At 45.5% G+C, this 18,113-nt stretch overlaps 1 protein-coding gene across 1 annotated transcript in view; it reads left to right on the top strand.

Annotated features, from left to right (window-relative positions):
* Positions 1-18,113, top strand: part of SLC9A3 (solute carrier family 9 member A3) — a 313,153-nt gene that overhangs the window by 234,127 nt on the left and 60,913 nt on the right. The window contains exons 11-12 of the mRNA XM_018558948.1: positions 6,791-6,906; positions 16,787-16,916. Coding sequence (XP_018414450.1) covers positions 6,791-6,906; positions 16,787-16,916 — 246 coding nt within the window. The remainder of the gene's footprint in view (positions 1-6,790; positions 6,907-16,786; positions 16,917-18,113) is intronic.

Raw genomic sequence — 18,113 nt, 5'->3', positions numbered from 1 at the left:
CAGATGACTGACAGGTGAATGCGGAATTACACATCACTTCTGCATTCACAGAATGGAGGGAGATCAGCAAGGAGGAAGATGCGGAACTCCCTCCCAACTTACCTCCTGACAAACAAAGGAGTGTTTATTGCATGCTGTTTACCTCGGTTATTGCTCTTTCATTCCTTTATTGTTCAAATACAGAATATTATTTGTTTAGTAAAGCTTTTACAAAACCCCACAAGGTGTGCTGTGGATCCTGTCTATGCAATTTATCCTGGTGTGGGACAGAAGAATCCGTCTATTTCCAGAGGCTTCTTCAGGGGTGAGCGCTACACTTTGGGGGCATCATCTGAGATACCTTCTGGTCCCTCTTGCAGGATAATGACCGCACCAATGAGCCAAGTCAGTAACATGGATCCAAACACAGCAACCAAGTAGTGCGATTTCCAAAATGACTAGTTAGAGCTGAATGTAGTGATAGACATTCCTGATGACAAGTGGACAGAGGAACGGATCTGTCAATCTGTAATAACACTAGCACCTGATCAGAAAGTATTTGCAATAGACACAAAAACAGATCAAGAAGCCTCTCACACCTATGCACTATTAGAATGGAAGAAGGGAATCCCAACCTGCTTGCAGGAAGATAGCATTCAGTTAGCTGGTTAAAGCATGGTTACTCCCTTTAAACACTCTGGTAAGCTGTTTTGAGAGACCAAGTCAAATAATGCCAGATGAAAAGGAAGTAACTACAACCCCTACATCAGTTCCAAGCTGCCTACCAGTATCTTTTTTTCATGGACATAAGGAAACTGGCAGAGTATTTAAAACACACTAGCAGCAGGTATTAATGCATCAAAAACGGCGGACCATGGTGGCGAAATGGTGTTACAGACTGTTATGTGTGGAGTGCAATGTTCACTGCATCTGCCTCAAAAACATACTCCCCAGACATCCTTCAAGCTTTATTTGGTGGGCCTGTTTCTGAGGGAGAGTGAGACTTCAACAACAAGCCCTAAGGTCACATGACCTTACTGAACTTTCCCTCACACTACACAGATACAGTGAGGGGACTTGAAACTGCCACTGTCACTCTCATGAGGGAAGGGTGGCATTAAGACAGACTTCCCTCCTGTTCCCTCTCAAGGCTGTGACACACTGCAGGCGAAGCGAAGCAAAGAGAAAAAAACCGCAACCTTCCACTTGGCTGTACACTACACTGTAGTTTGTCCGGCACAGCGGAGCTCGGGATTGCCAGCGGCAACGGAGGGCGCACAAACGCACGCATATTACAAGTGATCGGGCGTGTCACAGGGTGCTAAATCAAGGGTACTTTGCACAATACTTATCTCGTGATAAAGCTGTTCTCTACTTATCTCCCTTTATTAAACAGGTACATTCCCATTACTTTCTGTGTACTTATCACCAGGATGAGAAGAGGTGAGATATTTCTGTTCCTACCTGACTTATCTCGGGTTATTAAACAGCATTTTCTAGACTTTTCACTTTGCTAAGGTGAGAAAAGCCTTCTCACTGCTTATCACACTCTTTCACAGTTTATTAAACGTACACCCTAATGTAAAAGTTTGAACATACCTGCCAGAACAGAGGAGAAAAACTGTCTGATTATGTGATACAAGTGGACAAGATACTACATCAGACCATCCAAAAGAAAGGAATTGACCCACAGACTGCCAATAGGGTTTGACTGAATCAAATTCTACAGGGACCCTATATGATTTTAACGTTTCTCCTAAAGAGCTCCAGAGATACGCCCATTTACCTAGACTTAGTAAAAGACATCAGAGAAGAGGAAACCCTTTTAGAAAAAAAAATTCAGAGCCTGAATACTACGGAGAAATCTATTCAAAACAAGAAAAAGGTTTATCTGCACACTTTGCAGTCTAGAGAGTATTTTGCGGGCCACTGATGTATTGGACATTAGTTCTGATGCTGCCACTCAAGATGCAATCAGTTGGCACAGGCCCAGTGTGCATTGCAAAGGGTCATCACAAAGGTACTAGAGACTCAAGCAGGAATGCAAGAAATCCAGGAGATATGTTGAACAATTTTGCCAGTGGCAGAAGCCCATGTTGACAGGCAGAAATCTCTCACAGAAGCGCAGTCGACAATTAAAACTTTAACCTCTGATTGGAACAAAGAGCGCTACTCTGCCTTTATCAGGAAGAAGGTGTTACCATGGTGCAGTGCTCAAGAAGGAGCCCTCCTTCGAGTGCTGCAGAAGAAGCTCTAAGGGCATTAAGGGAACTACAGCCTGCAGAGCCAGGAGGAAAACTCCAAGGGGCCCTGGTGAAGGAGCCAACCAGGTGCCCATTTCAGCTTGCTCCAATCTCCAAAATCATAAAAAAAACAGGAGAGGCCCAAATCCTTAGCCAAAACCTCACCTGTTGTGATCAAAAGACCCCCTCCTTCGGTGTCTGGCTCTTTGTCACGGGAAAGCAATCCACACCCCACACCTCAGTATTCATCGGGGAGCTGGAAGCTACAAGACAAAAGGAGAGTTGAAGTACAGACAACTAACATTGCTTCATCTACTGCTTAGGAAAACAAGTTTCCTGATGAGTTGATTGGTCCTTCGTCCATCGTCCCAGTTTAAGTGGAGGGAGTGTACACAAAGGCACTTTTAGACTCTGGGGGTTAAGTCACACTGATTTACCAGTATTTCTATCAGACACCTGAAACACCTTCCTCTAATGAAGTTAGACGGCCTTGAGATTTGGGGTATACAGCAGATATCTACTAGTCAAGATGGAATCCAGTCCCACTGTCGCTGGACAGTATGGAGTCTTCAACACTCAGTCCCTCGACCACCGGGTTCTTATCAGAATTCCATTATCGTGAAGACCAACACCATTCTAGTGAGGTGGCTTTTGACTCCCCTTGTGTCTGAAGAGAGCCCAGCTTCTGAGAAAGTACACCCTGCGTTGCAGCCAGTCTATCTTCAGATGATTCAGGAACTGAAAGGCCCGATGGAGGTAGGCCATTTGTGGTGACTGGAGGGAACCAAGAAGGTTTTACAACTGGGGGAGGCAGCCTGCCTCAAAGCTACTGTCAAGTTCAACTGGGTCCAGCCTGGTCTGGCCTAGGGACCTGCCCCAACAACTTAGAGTTTGCAAGAAAGATGGCTCCAATTCGTCTCTACTGTAGTCCAGGTAAATCAAGTAAAATGCAGTCTATTAAAGGGCAAACACAAAATAGCAACATAAAACAGTCCTTTATATGGCTCAGTAGCTTTCCTCATGAGCCCTCACTCTGTTCTCTCAGCAGTGTGTCCCAGCGGTCCTAGGGTCACCGACCTTCCTGACCTCTCGCAACCTTCCCCGGCTGTTCCACGTGTCCCAGACGCACCTGAGTCTGCTGTGGCTCTGTGCTTCCTGCACCCACACAACTCCAACACTCCACCAACACTCCTCTCTGAGCACTGGGCTGGCTTCCTGATAAGGCTGCTCTCAGCCACCTGATCAGCCCAGGCTGGTCATTGGCAACACCTGTTCCCAGGACTGGAGATCTCATCTCACCCAGAGCTCTACGAAATCTGTGGTGGGTGTTAGAGACCTTGCGCTCCTCCACCTTCCATTTAAAGATGCCCCACAGATGCTCAATAGGGTTTAGGTCTGGAGACATGCTTGGCCAGTCCATCACCTTTACCCTCAGCTTCTTTAGCAAGGCAGTGGTCGTCTTGGAGGTGTGTTTGGGCTTGTTATCATGTTGGAATACTGCCCTGCGGCCCAGTCTCCGAAGGGAGAGGATCATGCGCTGCTTCAGTATGTTACAGTACATGTTGGCATTCATGGTTCCCTCAATGAACTGTAGCTCCCCAGTACCGGCAGCACTCATGCAGCCCCAGATCATGACACTCCCACCACCATGCTTGACTATAGGCAAGACACACTTGTCTTTGTACTCCTCACCTGGTTGCCACCACACACGCTTGACACCATCTGAACTAAATACGTTTATCTTGGTCTCATCAGACCACAGTACATGGTAATCCAGTAATCCATGTCCTTAGTCTGCTTGTCTTCAGCAAACTGTTTGCGGGCTTTCTTGTACTCACTTTTGTTGCCAGTGGTTTAGACATTAATGACTGTGTGTTTAGTTTTTTTTTTGTTTTTTTTTTGAGGGGACAGCAAATGTACACTGATATACAAGCTGTACTATATACACACACACATACACATACATAAATACATACACACTGGTTCCAGTGATGTCACAGGTCCTTACTCTGCTCCTCCCGCGGTACTCGCTCCTATACTGAACACTACACGTAATGATATGCCGACGTCTTTCTGAACCAAGGATGGCATCATTGCATCTCAACAGAAGTGAATTGAAAGATGATGGCCTCGTTCAACCCAAAAGATTGGCAACATCAAGTGGTAGAAAGGAATTACCTTGAAGGACAGTCCCAGATTAAAAGGTGTGTATTGCAACAAAAGCTGCTTTTTACCTGCTTGTGCAAGTAGTGAAGCTACAAGTCCCGCCTGCCACTGCGGCAGAGGGACTTGTAGTTCTCAATGGAATACAAGTGTGGTGACAATCGCCGTCAAATGTCTGGCTTATATGGCCATTTTTTTCTATACCTTCTTTTACATAAGAAATTATTTTGTTCTGTACTTTCCTGTTACATAGGTGTAGCCCTTATATGCACGTGTTCTGCGACTAAAAAATGTCCTGATTGTCAGAGGCAGCTCTAGACTTTGCGAGGCCTTAGGCGAAATTTAGGTGAAACTTAGACATGAGGCCCCACTCACAACCATAATGGAAAATTGATGGCTGTGTGGGGTTTTAGGAGGCTGTGGGTCTCAGGAGGCTGTGCTTTTTATTTTTCTTAAAAACTTTAATTTTTTTGTTTTTTTAATTTTACTTTAACTTTATTTATTAAATTTTTTGCATTTCTATTTAAACATGTTTTTTAACCTTTTTTAAATTTTTTTGACTTTCATTTTAGTTTAACTTTATTTTTTAAACTTTTTTAAAAAAATGTTGTATGTTTCATTTTAGTTTATAAAATTTTTGTTTTTTTTTTTGCATTTTTCATTTTAGTTTATTTAACTTTATTTTTTTAACTTTTTTGTTTACTTTATTGCTGGGAGCAATAGCCAGCCCGCTATTGGATATTTCAAATTGCAATAGCCAATAACAGTCTGGCTATTGCACCCACCCACTGCCTGCTGTCAATCAGCAGAGGAGGGACCTGAAGGAGAAAGTTCTGCGTCCCCACTGACGCAGATCGGTGCAGCCGATTACAAACTGTAAGGAGAAATCTCCCACAGTCTGTGAGTCTGCAGCGGGGAGAATTGTCTGCTGGGACGTGGGAACCTTGTCACATTCAAGTGTACATCACAGGTGCCGAACATCTGAGATGAGATGTTCGGTGGCTGCAATGCACTCTTGGATGTGACAGGGCTCCTAATGCCGTCTGCGCTCAGCAGCACTAAGGTTCCCTGTAATGTGTTAGACAAATTAGGTGGCCGAGAGGCCCTTGTGAGAGCGAGGCCTTAGTCAACCGCCTAATTTGCCTAATTAGAGAGCCGCCTCTGCTGATTGTAAACAGTTAACTGACCTTTACACCATCTATGATGCAAAAACCTGTGGGGATTGCATCATTGTGGAGAGACTGGGACATGCCGTGATGTGGGAGAGTGTGGAGACTGCAACTCCCAGGAGGCTGTGTGTTTTGGAGAGGAAGGGGATTCTGGGCTGTGGTTACTCAGCGCGCGCAGTCTGGGAGAAGCCTGTGAAAGAGACAGATGTGTGTGGCTGCCGGTAGCGCAGAGGGCAATAAACAGGATCACACATTCTGTGTGAGCACTGTTTATTGAAGTGTAAGCAGACCGAAGGGCCTCTAGAGATAGAGAGAGCCCTCCCTCTGGTCTGCTGCGCTCAGTGTTACACGGACAATCGCTCCAGTGGGACATCACATCACTGCTATAGCGGGGATATCACGGCCGGGACGAATGGCCGAGTGGGTATAGTAAGAAATTTCAGAAGGCCCAGCAATCGGTGGGAGGCCTGAAGACTTTTAAAGAGAGAGAGTTCCCAGCGTTTTTTATGACCAGAGACTACTTCCAAATGAATCGCATATGAATTCCTGACCAGCATAGTGTTGGCTGGAGAGAAAGGGGATGCCCGTCTCTCGCTGATGGACATCACTGCTGCAAGACTGACCTGGGAAGTGGTGAGAGGCCTTTAACCACTTGGTGTTATATCTGCAATTTATCTAATCAGCACAGTATGGGCCCCAACGATGGCTAGCCTAGACTATTGCTACTGGCCGGTAGTATAGAGAGTTGTACACTAATTGGGACTGACACATTAGGAATCAAGTGCTCAAAGTGAAAGATAGCTTCTGAGATAGTTCTGTACTGCATACTTCAGTATAAAGATAGCCGAGGTTGCTTAGCGTTTGAATACTTGGGGTATACTGTTGATTATTGTTCTTTCATTTGTTATATCCTTCTATGTAATGCTTGATAAGATCTATACATTTGCTGAGTAAAACTGCTTACAAAACTCTCTAAGTTGTGTTGGTGTGCTGTGGATCCTATTTAGCCAGGTTATTCTGGAGGCTCCTTCAGGGGTGAGCGCTACATAGGAAATTACAAAGTTTATAGCTACCATTTTACAATTACAATTGATTGATGAGCTACTGCCAAAAACATATTAAGATTAAAAAAATACATAATTTGACAACTCAAAATTTAAAGTATTTAATTTACTTAAAATGCAGTTTATATATATATATATATATATATTTGTAATTCCCGTTTATTCTTTTTAGGGAGAACGCAGAGGATCTTTGGCATTTATTCGTTCACCAAGCATGGAAAATATGGCTAATGTTGATTTTAGCAGTCCTCGTCCTTCTGTTTCAGAGCCATCCGTGTCCTATTTTTTGTAAGTTTACTTTTTTCCATTATATTCATACAAAAATTGTTTTAATGCATCAAATCATTCATGTCAATTCAATACAGATCCATTTTTGTCTTCTAAAAAAAAAAAAGACGTGTGTATGTGTATCCGTTGCCAAGTTGGATGAATAATTGCATTGTTTATGGCCAGAATATGTAACTTCTGAAGCATTTTAATTTTAACTTTGGGCATTTTAATGTGTGGTAATATGGATTTGGGCTTGTGTTAACTGGCTTCAATGGGCAAATACAGCATGCTTTTGACATCTGTTTGAAACTCTTCTAAGATCATTCAGAATAAATGCAGGGGCAGTGGACCTACATCTGATCTGCTTTAGCTAGTTTGAAGCAAACAAAAGTCAGGCAACACTGTCCCTGTTCAAAGTTCAGTCAATACTAAAAGGTTGCGCTCAGGGCCGGCACTAGTGCAACGCAGAACAAGCAGCTGCCTGAGGGTGCCAGTGGGGTGCTAACAATGGTAGCACTGTCCCTGGAAACTGGCTGAGATAAATAGATGCAGTGGTTCTCCATCCGATGAAGTGTCCGCCCTGCCCCTGCCCCCTGTTTTGTGCAGTGCTAAGTTTGTAGTTGCGGAGGCCACTATGTAGCTGTATGACCTGTCATGTGTCATCTGTGAAGCACCTCAGAGTAAGTGTTCCTGGCCGCTGTGTGCATGTGGTATGATCGTTTGTGTACCATCAGAGCAGTTACTCTCCTGGTTCTGCCGGAGGAGGGGGGAGGGTGGGGGGTGTGGTTGTGTGTGTGTGTGTCTCAAAATGCCCCTCTTAACCCACATGACACGTGATAAATTTAGGCTCCTCCAAGCCACACATTCTAGTAAAGAGTCCGAGCCATGGCAGGGAGGGCAAAAGTGGTGTGCTGCCTTCGATGCACCAGGAAAGGAAAATTACAGAAGGTAAGTATACAATTTTCCGTTTTCCTGGAGCATCTCGGCAGCACACCATGGGATTTAGTGATCACACAGGGGGGGTAATGCCAAAATAATTTATTAAAAGGTTAGAGCAACCAGAAGCAAGTATGCTCCTTCCAAAGCTAACAGTGGTGAGCAGTGCCGGGTCCACCTGGTAGTGACACAAAGGTATTCCGCGACGACCAGGAAGCGGCTCTGCAGATTGTTTTGACTGAGACGTGAGCGAATGCCACCCAGGAGGCTGCCATACCTCTCGTGGAATGAGCCCTGATCTCCTCAGGAGGTTGAAGTCCTTTTATGGAGTACGCCCTACGGATGATTTTCACCAACCAGGAAGCGATGGTACGCACAGAGGCTGCGTTACCTTTCTTGGATCCCCAGGGAAGAACGAGGAGGTTATCCACAAGACGGAAAGGTTGCGTCGAACTCAAGTATGCTTGCAGTGTGCTGGCTACGTCGAGCGCATGAGGTTCCCCATCTGCATCCTGCATAAGTGCCAGTAGGACGATCTCTTGATTAAGGTGGAACGAGGAGGTAACCTTTGGGAGGAAGGAAGGATGCGTCCTCAGCACGACTCTGTCTGGAAAAAATGCAGAATGGCACCGAGGCAGCCAATGCATGCAACTCAGAGACCCGTTTAGCAGATGTAATTGCCAGGAGAAAGGTGGTCTACAAGGTGAGGTCCCACAGAGAAGCTGTAGAATGCGGATGGAATGGAGAATGTTGGAGCACGTCAAGCACCAGAGACAGATCCCATTGCGGGAATAACAACCTCACCGAAGGATGGATCTTCAGACAGCCCTTCAGAAAGCGCACGACCAAGGCCCATCTGATGCCTGACAGCGCTGAAATGGCCGAAACCTGAACGCGAAGAGAATTCCAGCTGAGTCCCTTGGCTAGACCGAACTGAAAAAAATCAAGGACACGATTCACCATAGGGGTACGGACATCAAACCCTCCGGCTGTCACCGCCTCAGTGAACTTGTCCCACACTCTTCGGTAAGTAGCGTTGGTTGAGTGTTTTCTTGCCTTCAGCAATGTGGAAATCGCCACATGGGAGCATCCCAAGTTGGAGAAGCGGTCCCGCTCAATCTCCAAGCCATCAGATGTAGTGCCTCGGTTGCCGGGTGCAGGAAAGGGCACTGCAGGAGTAGATTGTGGTGACTGGGAAGCGGGAGCGGAGGTTCCAAGCTCAATTCCAGCAGTGGAGGGAACCACGGCCTCCTGGGCCAATATGGCAAGATTGCCAAGATCACCCCTGGAAATGCCGCTATCCGCTGGAGCAACCTCGGTATCAGAGGATAGGGTGGAAAGGCATAGCTTAGAGTGAAGGACCACGGACAGGTCAGAGCATCCGTTGCCACGGCCTGGGTGCATGGAAATCTCGTCACAAATAGAGAGGTCTTGCTGTTGTGGGGAGTTGCGAACAGGTCGATTTGAGGCAAACCCCAATGCTCCGTCACCATCTTGAAGATTTCGGGATTCAACTCCCATTCGTGCAGATCCAGCGTTGAACGGCTCAGAAGGTCGGCAAGGCCGTTCTGATTGCCGGGAAGGTAGATCGCTGAGAGATGCCACAGGTGAACCTGTGCCCACTGCATTATCGGCTTGAGCTCCAGAAGCATAGAGCAACTGTGTGTGCCCCCTTGATGCTGAATGTAAGCGACAGCTGTCCAATTGTCGATTCTCAATTGGAAGGAGGGCACGCGTATCCGCCTGTTGAGATCCTTTCAATCGAGAACAGGCCTCAGGTCGCCCGTTTTCTTTTTCACAAGAAACATGGGAGAGTAGAAGCCTGAGTAACGTTCATGCAGAGGGACCTCTGCGATTGCGCCTTTTCTGATTAAAGTGAGAATGTACTCCGCGAATACGCGTGGCTTGTGCCCGGAGGATGGAAGATAAGTAGGAACTAATCTGCTGCCCGCAGGACCCGACTTGAATGTCCATTTGTGACCCCGAGACACTGTAGACAGCACACAGGGATCTTGAACAACCTCGTGCCAAGCTTGGACAAAAGACTGCAGACGTGCTCCCACCGAACCCGAGTGGGACTGTTGACCGTCAAAAAGACTTCTTGGGCGGCTGAGATGCCGACGCTGCATTTGCATTCGGAAACTTGAGAAGAGAAGATCGAGTACTCCTCCAACCTCTCCTAAATTCTCTACTCAGACGGTAGGCTCTAGCATCACGCAAGGGTTCCGTGAAGGGCCTTCTATTAGGGTTGAATCTTGGGCGCCGCTTACTCCGATCTTGAGGGAGCAGGCCTGATTTCCTGCCGGTGACCTTTGAGATTGCGGCATCGAGTTTCGGTCCGAACAGATTCGACCCGTCAAACAGAATACGACACCAGCTGGTTTTGGACGCCGAATCCGCTACCCATGGGCGCAGCCAGAGAGCTCTTCTAGAAGTAATGTTGGCAAGGATCGACCTAGCCGTACACCGTATGATGTCGATGGCTGCTTCGCCGATAAAGTCTCCCGCCAGCTTCACCTCTTGCAAAGCGACAGTTATGTTCTCATGGCTGGCCTCCGAATTGAGAGCCTGTTCGATATTACCGCTCCAAGTGGAAATAGCGCGTGACACTGAAGTCAGCGCGATAACCGGTCGACACGCATTTCCTGAAGCCAGGTAAGCCCTCTTCATGTCTAGGTCTTCCTTCCAATCCAGGGGTTCCTTAAAGGAGACAGCATCCTCCATGGGCAGGGTAATGTGCCTTGCAAGGCGCATAACTGCCGCGTCCACTACAGGAGGAGAATTGAGGTTAGGCAAGTCATCCGCTTTAAACGGGTATAGCTTTGAAATGCGATTGTTCACATTCGGTGCCTTCTCCGCCCGCTTCCATTCCTCCAAAATGAGTTCCTTTATTTCATCCATGTAAGGAAAGGTGGATGTGCACTTCTTCAAATGTGGGAAGTACCGCCTCAACTTGGCGGGCTCCACAATATGATCCTCCCAGTTGATTGCTTCCTTAACAGCCGTAATGAAGGGTTCCACAAGATTAAAGTCAAAGCCAGAGGGGCACGTAGGTTCGCCCATATCGGAGGTGTCCGACTGCGAGCCGTCAATGGTAGGCTCAGTAAGCTGCTGAGACGTACACGGACCTCCGGGGTGACCACTGCGTTTACCTCCATGGTGAAAGTCACTTGCCGATTGGGAGAGTGCGTTCGTGGGTAAAGCGTGGGTAAAGCAGGTGCACTGGTAGTCTCAGTGAGGCAAGGCTGGCAGATCAGTTTGCCTGGTAGGGTCTGTCCGCCACACATCCAACAAGCTTTAACTTCCTGGTGATGATGGTGGCGTGTGCGGTGAGAGACGGTCTCCCTGCGGCTGCGCCACAAAGTACTCCTGCCTCTGGACCTGTTGTGTCCAGGTGAGGATAATCTTGAGGAAGGCCGTCTGTGTTCTTCGTGAGGAGGGCTGAAATCACAACAACACAACACACCTCACCGTCTCTTTAAGGGCCATTGCACCATACCCTTACCTCAGTGGAGAAGAATCATCCCGTCCGACAGCTCGCTCAGCCATTCCTAGGAAAAGTGAGGGATAGTATAGTGGCAGCATGACACAGATAATGCATGGAGTAAAAGAATGTGACTAATAATGAATAAGAATTTGCACTTACTGGGGCTAGTCAGGCAACTGAAGGGTCCACAGGGCGACTGCAATCTCTCGTCCCCCGGTCGCTGGAAGCAGGAGCTCTCCATGAGCAAGTTAATCCAGAACTATTTAAAAGGACGCCCGGGAAGCAAGCGGGCACCATCTTGGAAATCCCAGAGCCACTGCGCAAGTACGAACGTCGCGGCCGCGCCTGCGCAGACGAAAATACTCACCCAGCCTGAATCGAACCAGCTGTCCAACAAAAAATTTGAGTGGGCGGAGCCCTTCAGTGCCGACCTGCTCCAATCAGCAAGCAAGGAGATAAAACAGAGAGAAATACGGCCGCTCGGCCCCAAGGGAAGGAATGGCTGAACGCAAGCAGGATTAAACAATTGCAGCCGACGGTCTGACACCCTGGGTTTTGTAGTGTTTAACCCCATGAAGCAGGGTCTACAGCACAGGGGAGACTGACCCTGGCTGGTGGGCCGCAGGCGGCAGGTAAGGGTCCTAAAAGGGAGGAAAACACAATAAAAAAATGTAAAAAGCTTAAAACGGTCCTATGGCGAGGACAGAAAAAAAGAATGTGTGTGGCTTGGAGGAGCCTGAATTTATCACGTGTCCTGTGGGTTAAGAGGGGCGGAGACCACATCGCTTATCCTGGATAGGTAAAATGACATTAAAATGATGATACTGCCAAAATTGCTTTATTACTTTGGGACACTACCTATCAAAATACCTATACAGGATCTTAAAACCTTACAATGCTCACTTTTCCAATTTACATGGGACAATGCAGCTCATAGAGTTGCCAGGAAAGTGATAATATCCTCTAGAGCAGTGTTCCCCAACCCCCGGTACCGGTCCGCGGATCAAATGGTACCGGGCCGCACAGTCTCAGTGCGGTGGGCGGATTGGCTTTTCCAGATATATTTAAATATTATATAGCAGCCCACCTGCACCATATGGCGTCATGGACTTCCTTACATCCCCCTAATAGATGGGCGGAAATAGAAAATCTTTGGATCTCACCACTACATTTAAACTGCCTCCTATGCCCTAACCTTCAGGCTACACATGTCCCCTCGCTTTTATTTACTATGCAACACACTAAAGACATTTGGCACTCCGTAGGGATTAGATTTAAAGGAGAACTATGAGTTGAGTTCTTTTCACTCACCTCATAGTTCTAGCCGACCTGTGACAATGAGACTGTCACAGGTCGGCTCAGTAGATCGGGAGGTGAGCGAACACATACCGGGTTCGCTCACCTCTCAATCCTGTCACGGCTCTCTGCCGTAACAGGGGGAGGAGTTGGATTCCCCTCTCCCCGCTCCGATCTGCCAGCGCTGGCTGGCGGAACGGACGGGGGAGGGGCGGGTACAGCTGGCTCTGCCTCTAGATAGGCAGAGCCAGCTGTCACTCACGCAGCTGGGCGGATCCCGACGTCTGTAATGGGGTTGTTGTAGTTTAAGTGGTTGGGTTGAATCACAGCTTCAGAGGTTTTGTAATGCAGGAGGTTTTTATTGGTCTGTGTTTTTTACCAACAAGTATGGGAGCCACTGGATAGGTGGATATATATATATATGATAGTTCACACTGAGGGTAAATGACAATTTGTAATGACACTTCCCGGTATTATACTGTATATAGTAATAGTTCACAACAGTAAGCTTGTATGTAATATCAGTTCACAGCAGTAATCAGTATATAATAGAATGATACTTGCGGTGAGGAGATCAGAGGTGTGTTGCTGCCACCCGGTGGCCTGGATTGGGAAGTGCAGGTCTTCACTCTGCTTCTGGTAACTTGCAGCAGATTCTCACTGGAGGGTTGGTCGGAAGTAGAGCCGAGGACGGCTGCAGCAGCCAAGGAGGAGGGGCTCTGTCCGGCCCAAATGAGGGGAGCTGAGTTGGCTCTCTCCTACCAACGAGGAGTGGAGTTGAGATGGGGCACTGTCCGGCCCAATAGTGGGTGAATGAGGGGGCTCACGTCCGGCCCAATACAGGATGAAGGAAGGGGCTCTCGTCCGGCCCAATACAGGATTGCTGGAGGGTGTATAACTGGCGTCAGGCTCCAAGCACCAACGCCAGGGAATTGAATCTGCCGCACTAAAATAGGAACAGGGGGAGGAGTCGGATGACGCAGCCGTTCATGACGTCACCCGAGCTCCAACATTGCCGTTCATGCTGGCCGGGATCCCTGCTCTGAGGTAGGGATGTTACAACGTCTAAGCCGGGATCCGCTCCGGCGTCTCAGTATACCGCGAGCTGTAGCTCGGGGTATACTGAGCTTAGGGTAACGGGAGGACGCTAGTTTGTGTCCTCCCGTTACCCTAAGGAGAACTATGGGGAAAAACACTGACCCCATAGTTCTCCTTTAACCTTACATCAACCACCACTTCAATGAGATCATTCTTATACACACCTCTTCTTCCTGCTACACTCAATCGATACACTGCTCACCCATGGTCAGACCAGTCCCTTTTTCGTATCAATTATATAATTCACAAAGTGGATAGGACTGTACTACCCTTCCCGAGCCTACAAACATATTTTAATTTACCAACCAGATCCCTTTTTACATACCTTCAGATTAAACATTTTGCATATACAATCTCCCCATCACTTACTTTCTCACCATTAACACCATTCGAAAAAATATGTCTAGAAGGACCTACTCGTAAACATTCGATAGCAGACATTTACAAATTACTTAATCTAATCCGTGTTATACCATTTCCAAAGCACAACTATATGCGTAGATGGGAGAGAGCATTAAGTCGAACATTGAACAAAGATGAATGGGAGAAGATCTGGACCAATGCTAGTAAGACCTAATCAGTACAAAATTCTTTACCACTGGTATCGCACCCCAGAACTGTTAAATCGTATGAACCCTTTGCTCCCAGCAGTATGCTGGAAATGCCTGACCTCAAGGGGTAGCTTACTCCATATATTTTGGGAATGTGCCAAGATACGGCCCTTTTGGAAGCATACAATGACGATGCTCCAAAAATTAGCTGACCAGACCATACCAGAAGACCCTGTAGCACTTGCTCCTAGGCCTCCCCATCCCACATCTTCCGAAAACTATTACTAAACTTGTCAACCATGTTCTCACTGCGGCAAGATGTCTTATAGCTTTAAAATGGCGACAAGTTACCCTTCTGTCCCACGCAGAACTGGTGCGAAGGATCCACGATATTTACAATTTGGAATATCTAACAGCTCGATTACATAATACTATACAAGAATTTGAACAGGTGTAGTCCCCCTGGCAATCACTTGAAGATACTAATGGCGATGACAGCCGCTCAACGTTTTATCACTCCCCGTGAATATGAGATAAGATGTACTTTCTATATCTCCCCTTTTTCTTTTTTTCCACCCTTTCTTCTTTTTTTTCTTTTTTTTATATATTATTTCACTACCTTGACTGTGAAATAGTAGCAAGAAGGTGGTTGCAGCCCAATCTTGACTATCCAACACACTCCTCACCGAGGAGATTACCAAAGGGAAACTATGCTACATGTTGCTGTCCACACTGAGTAAGTGTGAGCTAGATGAAGTCGAGGAAGGAAGAACATATACAGCCTTACTTGTAGATTCCAAGGGAAAGAAGAGACAGATAATTGTGGGTGCCATTTAGGAACCTGAATAGAGGAAACATATATGCAATAGAATAGACATTACTCGTTCCCTTAGAACGTTCTCTTGACAAGGAGTGTTTGCACTCTGTGCTCTTAGGGATTACCATCAGGATGAGATCTGGATAACTCACTTGCTGCTGATCCACAGGAAACTGCTAGAAAGGAAAACATTAATTGTTGTCCAGGGCTTTGTGGCTTATAGTGTCAGCCAGTAAAATGCTGGGGAGTTCAGCGCTGAATCCCTTTTTTAAAATTTTTTGGAGGTACCTCCATCAGCAGTGAGCAGTTCCTACACCTATGGTCAGACACTACATCTATGGAAAAAAACATCATTCAGCTGTTCATTGAACTAATACAGAGGTTCCTTGGATCTGAAAGGCTCTCGAACTCAAAGATGCTGAAGACATTTTCCTCTTGATGGACTGTCACTGACCTTTAACCAAAGGGCTGTTGAAGTGATTTGCACATAGGAATCTCCTATTAACACGATCACTGGATAGGGACATATATAGGAGCTGAAATAGGCTTGCCGCCTTCAGCCACAACCAAGAATCTCATATTTGGAATCATCCAGAACCAAAGCCACAGGGAATGTTTTCTCTTTCGTCTGAAGAACCCTGTTGGAAGACTCTTAGCGGCCAATAAGTCCAATGTTACCAGTTGAATTGATGCTGGCAACTTGAGACACCAAGGAGTTGTCCTGTCAACTTGGGATGCCAATGGATAGGATAGAGGTATAGCCTGCCTCAGCAAGCACTGGACCACTTTGGCTTTCCACCTTGGCGATCGCTTCTAATTTGATCAGAGCCTAACTTAGGATGGTTTCATGGACTGCCAGAGTATGAGCATGCTGAACTATCAGCAGAATGTCGCTGTAATAGCTGGAATGCTTGTTCACTCAAGAAGGATGTGACTAGATGTAATATTTGGAAAATGACCTAGGATTGTAGCAAGGCCAAAAGGCAGGTAAACAAACCAAAAAAGTGGAACTTTAGAATGGTGAGCAAGACAGTCAGTGAAGTACAGGCGCACAGGAATGTGAATACACATCTGCCAGGCACAGCATCCTATAGCCCGTTGATGGCTTAAGGTGATGAATATAGTGATTCCATATGCAATATTTGGATCCTGATCCATCTGTTTAAGTGTTCAAACCAAGACTAGTCTTAAGCTTCCTAGTTGTATCACTAGGAACATTAGAGGAAAAAGGCTTGATATCTTTGGACTGGAAAAGATTATGCGACACCATTTGGATATGTGTACTCATAACCTAAGGCTTTGCTTGCACCAAGGAACCTGATGGTAATGAATGGACTGAAAGATGACAAGAAAAACCTGACAATGTTAGTCTTGAACTCTTAACAGGACCTATGAGCATATTTATATATATATATATACCTACATACATATATATATACACACACACACACGTATATATACACAGTAGTCTGTGTAAATGATAATAGCGGGACAAGAACAGTTATCATTGCTTCTGAATTATTTCTGGGAGAAAACACTAGATAAAAGTTGAATAGTTGATCAAGTTTGGACTACAGAGTGTGTAAAGTTTGTTTATGTATTTATTTCAGTAAGAAGTATGTATGAAAGTATGTTCAATATAATATGAAATGCAAGAACACAATATTTTTATACTCATTGGTAACTAAAAAAAATTATATATCTGCTTTTCAGAAGAGAAAATGCCAGTGTAGTCTGCTTAGATATGCAAGCACTGGAGCAGCGGAGAAAAAGTGTGAGAGACTTGGAAGACATGTTAAGTCACCACACTCTGCAACAATACTTGTACAAACCAAGAAGACAGGTAACTGAATGTTTTTCTATATTATATAATTTCAGTATTGGCATGGTTACAAAAACCGAACTCTAGCCAATAACAAGTTAACCAGTTGACATCCGCGGTGTTAAACCCCCTTCCCATCCAGGCCATTTTTCAGTATTCAGCGCTGCGGTACTTTGACTGACATTTATTCCGTCATGCAGCGCTGTACTGAAATGAATTTTATACCCTTTTTTGGGGACAGATAGAGCTTTCTTTTGGTGGTATTTATTCACCACTGGGGTTTTTATTTTTTGACTATATTAAGGAAAAATCACCCAAATGTAAAAAAAAAAACAGTTTCCCCTATATTAAATGATAAAACATTTATTATTACCCTATTGCTCAATAAAAGATTAAATTAAAAAAAACAGCTTTTGCTGCAATATGCATCTTTCATCCAGAGTTGTCCTCTGTAGCACTTCTTCTCTGCCATTAAGATGTCCTCAGTCTAATGGCCGTCATCATTCAACCAACTTGCTTTGGGCCCATGCTGTCATGGATATACCCTAGCTTGTGACTGGACAGTGAAAAAAGTAGCAGCACAGCGATAAGCTCATCTTTCTGTCACTCTGCTTTCTCCTTCTATCAAAATGCTTCTTATCACTATAAACTGATTGACTCCTTGTGGTGCTTTTTCCTCTCAAATGCCAGCCCTGCTGTACATGGTATGCCAGAGGCCGATACAAGGTCAGATAAAAGGTTACACTGCTTGCATTTAAAATCAACACAGTTAATTGTGTATCAATGATTGCAGAGCTGCATTAATGTGTATATTTTAGGACTGCCCAAAATTCAGCTTTAAGTTTAACCTTTAAAACAGCATGAATATGTATTTATTTCAGTAAGAAACAATGTTCAATATAATATGAAATGCAAGAACACAATATTTTTATACTCATTGGTAACTAAAAAAAATTATATATCTGCTTTTCAGAAGAGAAAATGCCAGTGTAGTCTGCTTAGATATGCAAGCACTGGAGCAGAGTAGAAAAAGTGTGAGAGACTTGGAAGACATAGTGTGGAAAGTCAGAAGAAATTATTCACTTCTTCATACCTATAACCCATGATAGCTATTATAGAAGTTAAGATAGAAAGGAACAAAGGGATATTTGTGTTATGCAATTACTAAATACTAACATTTTTCACATAACAAAGGGGGTCCTTTGACATTCTTTGTTG

Source organism: Nanorana parkeri, unplaced genomic scaffold (genome assembly GCF_000935625.1).
Source record: "Nanorana parkeri isolate BGI_ZX_2015 unplaced genomic scaffold, ASM93562v1 scaffold370, whole genome shotgun sequence".
In the NCBI taxonomy this organism is placed as follows: Eukaryota; Metazoa; Chordata; class Amphibia; order Anura; family Dicroglossidae; genus Nanorana; species Nanorana parkeri.
This window is presented reverse-complemented; position numbering and strand designations above follow the sequence as displayed.